At 39.3% G+C, this 8678-nt stretch overlaps 1 protein-coding gene across 1 annotated transcript; it reads left to right on the plus strand.

Annotated features, from left to right (window-relative positions):
* Nucleotides 1–6275: 6275 nt before the first annotated feature.
* Nucleotides 6276–7785, plus strand: LOC143367557 (uncharacterized). The gene is made up of 3 exons (XM_076809519.1): nt 6276–6687; nt 7100–7291; nt 7511–7785. Exons 1-3 carry the CDS (start codon nt 6400–6402, stop codon nt 7715–7717), a joined length of 687 nt encoding a protein of 228 aa, XP_076665634.1. The 5' UTR covers nt 6276–6399; the 3' UTR covers nt 7718–7785.
* The last annotated feature ends 893 nt before the right edge of the window (nt 7786–8678 follow it).

Consider the following 8678-nt stretch of genomic DNA (forward strand, 5'->3'; position numbering starts at 1 on the left):
CAAATTTAGCCACTTTCCCAGAAAAGGCGCGCCAAGGGCGCAGGGAATAGATGGCGCGTTTGGTCCTAGGGAAATTACCCGATTGGCTGACACTGCAAACGTTGGCCAATCGGATCAAAGCCACCCCGCCGGAATCACTTCAAGAAATCGGACGAGTCCGGCAGTGGGTTAACTAAAATCAGTCAAAGAAAAAACTCTCGACCGAAAGGTCGTACAAAAAGACGACACGCGTTCGTACGTGACTCACACGAACCACCCTCACATTTCACTGTTTTTTTATTGTTCATTTTTAATACTTGTTGCACAGTTTTATTAAATATAGTTTTTTTTGTTATTACATGTTACATAATTGTGCATCCATTTATTAACCCTAATTCGGTAAAGCGTCTAGGGTATCCTCGTGATTCCGGTGTCAAGACATTTCGAACGGAGCCTTACAACCTCCGTCGACTCGAAAATAAATCTCGGGTCGCATCGAGTCTACGTGTGAACACACGGTATGTACTGTTCTGATATTAGAAATGTACTAATAATGGATATTTTATACATAGGCGCTGATGTTAGCATTGCTGGACCTAGCAGCAGGGCTTGTATAATCTCAGATGGAGGTAGTGAATCAAGTATGATATATCTTTAATTTAACTTTCTTTTTTACTTTCTTTGTTCGATGATTATTTTCTTGAAATCGTTTTTTAATAGCTTATGAATAATAATCCGTATTTCTTTAATAGGCAGTGATAGCACCTTCGTTGTTCCTGCTGCAAAGAAAGCAAAGAGGCAAGCATTCCGAGAAGTTTGGCTGCAGAACTCATATTTCAAACCTTGGGTACAACAAGCTGATGACCCGCTGAGAGTGAAATGCACAGTTTGCTTAAAATTGTTAAGAGCAAAGAAGGATGATCTAGAAATACACGCTAAAAGTGACATTCATGTCATGAACATGTTTTATCAAAAAAGGTCACTAACAAGTGCAGACAAAAGGACTTTTTTTCTGACGAGATAAAGGAAGCAGAAGTGAGGATATGTATGGATGCAATAGAGCACGATAGATCGTTTCGTTCCTACTGCCATTTTGTTAAAATGATACAGAAAGTACTACAGACAAACCTATATGTACTCCCATACCTGTCTAGAGAACGGACTAAAATTGCAGCAATTGCCAAAAACGTGATAAATAAGTCCGTTATTATAGAAACTACGGAAATATTACGTGGCACATTTATTTCTGCGCTGATCGACGAAACGACAGACCTATCAGATACGAAGATTTTATGTTTTCTAGTTCGTTATCTGGAAAAAGGGCAGATACGTACATATCTATTAGATTTAGTTGAGCTTCCATTTGGTGGCATCGCATGCATGCAAATGTTTGCCCTGTTTCGTAGAGGAATTAATACATTCCATGTATTCGTATTTCTCGAGAAGCCTGAAACGAATGTCTAATTTAGATGAGATACAAGAGTTCTTCAACATGCAACGACTAAAGGTTCTACAGCCATCAGGAACCAGATGGCTGGCAGTGTCGGAATGTCTGAAAAGAATTTTAGGTCAATGGCTACCTCTATATACTGCCTTCATAACGGCATCGTCTAATATATAATTTTATGAATTGCCCTTTTACAAAGGCGTATTTGGAGTTTCTGGATTACGCATTAGATATCATTGTTAAATACAATAAAGTATTTCAGACTGCAGATGTTATACTTCATCGTCTAGTCTCTCACTGCTTGAATTTGATAAAATCATTGGCATGCAATTTCATTAAACCAGACATTATTCGGCGTAGCGATCTAAACACAATGAAGAGAATTTAATGGAAACAATTTATTTAGGAGAACAGTGCAATCAAACAATAAATTAAATCAGAAATAGGAACTGTGAGGGTGATTCCAAAACAATTTCACAATTGTATGCGCATGTGAAAGAATTTTATAAATGCGCTTTTATACAAATTGCAAAACGAATGCCGCATGACTAAAACATTTTTACGTTCATTAGATTTTTTACAGCCGGATGTAGCTTTAGATCTAAATAAACGTCGGTAGAACCATTTACACAATATTATTGAGAAATTTAAATCTAAATCCTGTGGTTGTAATCAATGAGTGGTTTGCATTGGCATCTCATTCGTCAGAAGAAGGAAAAACAAAATTACTAACACTCAGTGTTACTGAATTCTGGCGCCACATTAGTACCGTTCAAAATATTTTAAGGGGGTAGACACGTCACGTGACCTGGCCGATATGGCAGGTCGGTATTACAGCAGGTTTTTTCTACAACTGAAATGGTATGACCCATAGATACGCCGCTACCTGGTGCACGCGAGAGGGAGCTGTTTGCTATTTCCGTATTCTATTCTGAAGAAGGAAAGAAATTCTCAGCTGTTGTGTTTTACAGTATTTCCTCGTTAGCGCTTCGATTTTGTGTACACGATACCGACTTTTCGCTATCCCCACCACTTTTGTCTCACTCTTGTCCGGCGAAAGCGAGAGTGAGATGGAACGAGAGCGAGCGAGAGGCACTGAAAGCGAGCGAGGATGGTACGAGACAGACGACGCGTTGATGTTTTGTCTCGCTCCGTCTTTCGGATGCCTGACAATCTGTCCTTTGTGTGTGCGACGGGCGTGCGGGATGGTCGCAAGCGCGTATCGTGGGCACGAAACCGCTTCGCAAAATCTTGACGCAGGTCCGGCTCAAGTTTTTTTTGCGCCCTAGGCGAACTTGTCAAATTGCGCCCTTTATTATAATACATTTATTTGAGTTTATTGATGACCTTACTCTCAATTTTTATTCGTAGTTTAAAACAATTGCAGTGCAATTTGTAATATTTTATTTTAAAGTATATTTTCAACAATACCAGCAATGAAAATATTATTATGCATCTCTTGTCGACTTTCCGCCCTAGGCAGTGGCCTAATTTTGCTTATAGGGACAAGCCAAGCTTACAGGCAGAGATCATTATGTACATAGCCAAAGAAAGTACATATATAACGCGTCTTACACTAAATAAATCATTTATACTTTTGAAAAATGAAATTCTAATATTTTCTATTTTATGTACATATTTGTAACAACTGGCCAATCTCGACGTCCTTCGTACAGTTATGTATGTGCTCCGACTGCGCATGAATTGTTGCTTGGTTGCTGATATACAGGGTGTCCCACTAAGGAGTGGACAGCGCGATATCTCTTAAAGTATTGTCGATAAAAATATAAAAAAAATAGGGAATTGCATGGTTCGAGGGGGCCCATTTATTAGCGCGAACGAATTTTGTTTTCGATTATTATTTTAAAAGATACGATGGTCAAGTTCGGTTTTTCAAATGGAACTATTTCTTTTGAAGACCTGAGTTGATAGTGCGTTCCAAGACAAATTCAATAAGCTTTAATGTATACACTTTATTTCCACTGGTTTTTAAGATATTGCGCTTGCAAAATTACTGATTTTCACTGGAAGAAAACCCTCTGGAATGGCAAAAACCGGGGGCGGTCTTACTGGCGCCACGGGTGGCACTGCCTGTTGAAATGGATACTTACCTGCCAAAGGTCTACGCCAGAAATGGCAGGCCCAAAGGCTGGACAATTCTTTTCTTTTGACACAATCTGCTCCGTATGGTTGAAATTTAGTCTAGCAACTTTCACTCCTCCTAACCTAACCAATCCAACTTGCATCCCTCCCAAAAGAACCGGCCATCCGAGCGTAGAAGCAAGTGCGAAATAAAAGTAACGATGCGCTTCTCGATACCGCAGATGTACCTACCTAAGTAGCATTTCTGACGGAAAAGAATTGTCCAGCTTTTGGGCCTGCAAACCCTGTCGTAGACCTTTGGCAGGTAGGTATCAGTTTCAACAGGCAATGCCACCCGTAGCGCCAGTAAGACCGACCCCGGTCCTTCCTATTCCAGAGGGTTTTCTTCCAGTGAAAATCAGTAATTTTGCAAGCGCAATATCTTAAAAACCAGTGGAAATAAAGTGTATACATTAAAGCTTATTAAATTTGTCTTGGAACGCACTATCAACTCAGGTGTTCAAAAAAAATAGTTCCATTTGAAAAACCGAACTTGACCATCGTATCTTTTAAAATAATAATCGAAAAGAAAATTCGTTCGCGCTAATAAATGGGCCCCCTCGAACCATGCAATTCCCTATTTTTTTTATATTTTTATCGACAATAGTTTAAGAGATATCGCGCTGTCCACTCCTTAGTGGGACACCCTGTATACAATCATTTAGGAAATTTGACATAGTTGTTACAAATATATAATGCCTCGTATGCATCATCGCACCTCAACTGATACAAGAGGCTGTCGGTGAAATTCATACAAGCATATCTTAGACCACGGTGTAAGAAGATAAGGTGGTCCAACTTCGCTACCCCCACTACTGAATTCTTGTGATCTAAAGTGTATAGTTCCGCCAAAGCCCGCTATGTTCGCTATTGAGACCACGTACCCGTCGGTGAGAGGTGTTACTGTGTGCATAGACTCACGTATATACACATGTACATACTGTAGGCAACGTGGTGACGCCAACGCCATGACGGCCTCCCGCCATTTCTATTGTGCTCGTAGCGTCTTACGGAGAAGAATCCGTGTAATTTCAGCGCGTTTCAGTGCAGATTAATATTTCGTGTCGGTTTCTTACATCGTGGTTGTGTGCTTATGGTATACAAAAATGGGGAGACAGTGTTGTGAAGAAGACCAATAAGATTATTTTGTATGTTGGCAATGGTTTTGCAGTTGGCAACCCTGTGGGACTGCTCGCCTTTAGAACAAAGGAGGCCGTCCCGCGTGTTGCACATGTTCTTGGAGAAGGAGCCATGTGCTCGTGCGTCTTTATTATATCTTAAAAGAGTTCCTGAGTATTACTTCTCTTGTATTCTTCGCCAAATAAATAAGTATTTCGCCTAAGTCTGGCATCGGAAACCATTCCTTATACATCAGGTTATGGGCCCAGTACGGCTAAAAAGTGTGTATAAGGAAATTACGGTTTGGTCTACATCAATTTAAGAACCGCTAAGCTGAGACGGAAATATACAGGGCCGCAGTGAAAAGGGTATATACAGCAGCGTTGAAGTCAGACAAAATGGGTGACCAGGTAGCTACAAATGTGGTGAAATTTAGTGGCAAGAACTGGACCACGTGGAAGTTTCAAATTGAGGTTATATTGAAATCTAAGGGCTATTATGATATAGTTACTGGAATAGTCCCAAGATCGCCTCAAAATACCACTGAATGGGACAACAAAGATGCAAAAGCGCAGGAGGTAATAGTAACCAGGCTCGACGAGAAGGTACTAACTCACATCTTAACATGCACTTCTTCGGCGGAAATGTGGACCAAGCTCAAAACAGTCTACGAAAATCAGTCCCAAGTAAGCGTGCATTTATTGCAACAAAGATTCTTCTCCTTGGTATATGAAGAGGGTAACGCAGCAGGGTTCATATCTCAGATTGAAGAGATAAAAGGAAATCTAGGACATCTAGGCGAGAAGATAAGTGATAAAATGGTCATTATCAAAGTACTAATGTCACTCCCAGAAAGTATGAAGCACTTTGTATCTGCGTGGGAGTCTACACCCTCTCGTCACAGAAATGTATATAATCAATAGGTAAATCAGGAGCGAAATTTGAAAGCCGATGTTTGCGTATGATTGAGAAAGTAATATTAAGGATGCACGATGCGGGTGGCATACGTGGGAAAGATCTTGGGCAGAGTTCGAAAACAGGAAGAGGACAACAATTAATAGACCCAGAAACGAATTGCGAGTTTCTTCTAAGTCACGTAATCTCTTGAGAAGGCCTTGTCCTTTGTTAGTCTTTATGAGTGTCGATTGACTCCAGAAGTGTTGGCGACGCTAAGAAAGTCATAAATTTCCTTCAAGGGTTCTTCTCTCGATCCTCGGAGCAGAGTTTACTTTCTCTTCCCACGTGGGCACCCCGTCGTGTAACGGAAAAGCGCGCTTCCACAGAGTTTCCACCACCACCCGGAATTAGAAGCAAAGATGGACGTCGATTCGCGGGGGCGGACGGACAACCGCGGGACAACCTACCGCTTGAATTTGGCGCATCCTTCGTCCTGATTGGCCGGAGGACTGGGAAGACGTGCAAGGATGGAAGGGGCACCACGTCCGAGGAGGCAAGGTTCAACGACGGAAGACTCTGGGAAGGCAGGACTATTTTGACGATTGATTGAGAAAGTCCGAAACGGTTCTCAATTAAAAAACGATCTGTTGAAAACTTATTAAGAATATATTGAAGTTTTACCAGCGAACAATTTACATTTTATTTGAAACACCCGCACATTTTGCGAGCGAAGTGCTCCAGCACTCCACGGGCACTAACCCGCGTTCTCTTCCGAAAATCACCGCCATTCACTTCCAAAGTACGCAACAGTAGCAATGTTTGGCTCCAAAGGTAGCACGCCATCTATTATTCTGGCTTCTTTATTACTGCAAGCCATATTAGCAGTAGAAAAGTGTGGAGGTAGAATGCGGGGGATTGCTTCTGACGGGGCATCCACAAATAGAAGTTTATGGAAAAAGTTTGGTATTTGTGGGGAATTTGGTAAATGTAAATTTTCTTTTGAAAATCCTTTTGACGAAAAACGTCAAATATACGTATTTTCCGACGTGCCACATTTAATCAAATGCATCCGAAATAGATTGCAACAAAAGAAATATCTTAAGGTTAATTTCATATGATCATTTACCAGTATTTAATAAATCAGAACATAATATACTAAGTATTAAATTTTGCATGGTTTCTTACAATTTTATACAGATACATTACGGCACAGTGCGATGGTTGTACTATAAACATTTATTCGATAGGGATTGCGAAAGTAATTTAAGAGTATGCCCCAGATTAACAAGTTGTCACATTTACCCTACACAGACAGTGAAAATGCGTGTGTCTTTGGCCACTCAAATATGTTGCTTTTTTTACTATCACAAGTTATTCACAAATGTTATTCTTTTTCCTATTCATTTAAAACACATTTCAAGTTTATTTGTTTTCTATTGAAAACATATTAAAAACTGTATGATTTGTGTAATATTAATGATATCTTTCTATTAATTTCTTTTTTTTTACTCTCAGATCTTCAGCAATTCGGTGGCCGATGGGTTGGAATATTATGCTCAAGTCGAGAAACGTGAGCAGCCATACACACAATCTTTTGTGGGATACGAAGCAACCAAACTATTCACACAGCACATTAATCGATTGTTCGATGCCTTAAATAGATCATACCCATCAGAGGCTATTCGGCTTGGCAGCGAAGATTTAGAAGTAAGATTACAATTTTCCAAATAGTATTTATCTGTAATTAAACTAACTTGTTTTTATTTTTACTTTAAAAAAATAAAATATGTAAATTTTATCAGCATGGTTTTTAATTACATTTCAAATTTTATATTTGTTATTACTAATATAAAATTAGTCGATAGTTACTAATGTATCCAACATTTATAATATCCTTTATAATGCTGCGATTTTTCTTTTTTTCAGGTAATAAATGAAGGAATAAAGTGGTTGGATGATTGGGAAAGGGTAACAACTAACAAGGAAGAATTTTCATCTTCTTCAACAGCGCAGGGATTAAGAGTAACCTTGCATTCTACGTTACATTTATGCAATGAATTATTAAATCATTGTAATTTTAAATACATATTAACCAATAAAATGAATCAGGATTGTCTAGAGGTACAAAGATAGTGATAATTATGTAGATTAATAAGGGTGAATTTATTATTAAGTGACCGGTTTAGAAATAGAGTTTTACATACCGACAGCTGTTGAAAGGACGGTATTCAAAAACCCTATAAAAGTACCCAAAACGGATTTGCCTGAAGTTTTGCATATTAATAAATTGATATTCGGGTGATCGATTCCACCCCTTACATTTGCCGCAGGACCACAGAAAGGGGAGGGGGAGGGGGTCAAAGTGCGCTGGCCATCAAACGCATCGAAAATCATAACTTTTGACTAAATCAACATATCGAGACGCGACTGGAGCCAGAAAATCACAAAAACATCAAGCTTTCTAATGATATAAGTTTTATATATCATATATATTTTTTAAATATATTTTACGCGTTTTTCGGTTTGCTCGTGTGCACACAATTAAAAAAATTGCATTTCCCCCAAAAAGTATCGTCTGATTTTAATCAAAAACTCAGTATTTGCAGCTTATTTTGTGCCCTTTCAGGTGGTATGCGTCAAACCTTAGGGGAATGTTTCGGTTTTGAAATATAACATAAAGAATGCAGAGAAGTGTGTGTGCGCGGTGAAGTATTTGAGCTAGATGCATGTCCTATACAGGAACTAATTCTTTCATCGATCTGGAAGTGTATCATCTGCTTATAAACTACCTAAACTATATGATTCCACCGAGTTTAATTAGTTCGTAAGCGTGAAATGTTTTTTTATTGTCTTACAACATATATGCGTGCGCATTCACATTACTTACGTTACTCATCGTCCTCCTCATCCTCGTCTGTATCCTCGGATGTTGGTTTGATGTACGGAAAATTCTGATTTAAGAAGTCTGCTGGTGTTGAAGCCTAATCCATGTAACGACCAAATCCCAAATACCAAATAATTGCTAGTACATGGGCGCAGCAGCCAACAGTCCTTGCGCCATTTCGGCACTGACAGTAGTATGATACTACAGATT

Source organism: Andrena cerasifolii, chromosome 3 (genome assembly GCF_050908995.1).
Source record: "Andrena cerasifolii isolate SP2316 chromosome 3, iyAndCera1_principal, whole genome shotgun sequence".
In the NCBI taxonomy this organism is placed as follows: Eukaryota; Metazoa; Arthropoda; class Insecta; order Hymenoptera; family Andrenidae; genus Andrena; species Andrena cerasifolii.

What these genes read in the sequence shown, in the direction of transcription:
- LOC143367557 (XM_076809519.1), top strand. Translation starts at nt 6,400, where the DNA reads ATGTTTGGCTCCAAAGGTAGCACGCCATCTATTATTCTGGCTTCTTTA. An exon ending in AACAAAAGAAATATCTTAAG is followed by an intron (nt 6,688 to 7,099) that starts GTTAATTTCATA and finishes TTTTACTCTCAG; the next exon opens with ATCTTCAGCAATTCGGTGGC. An exon ending in TTGGCAGCGAAGATTTAGAA is followed by an intron (nt 7,292 to 7,510) that starts GTAAGATTACAA and finishes TCTTTTTTTCAG; the next exon opens with GTAATAAATGAAGGAATAAA.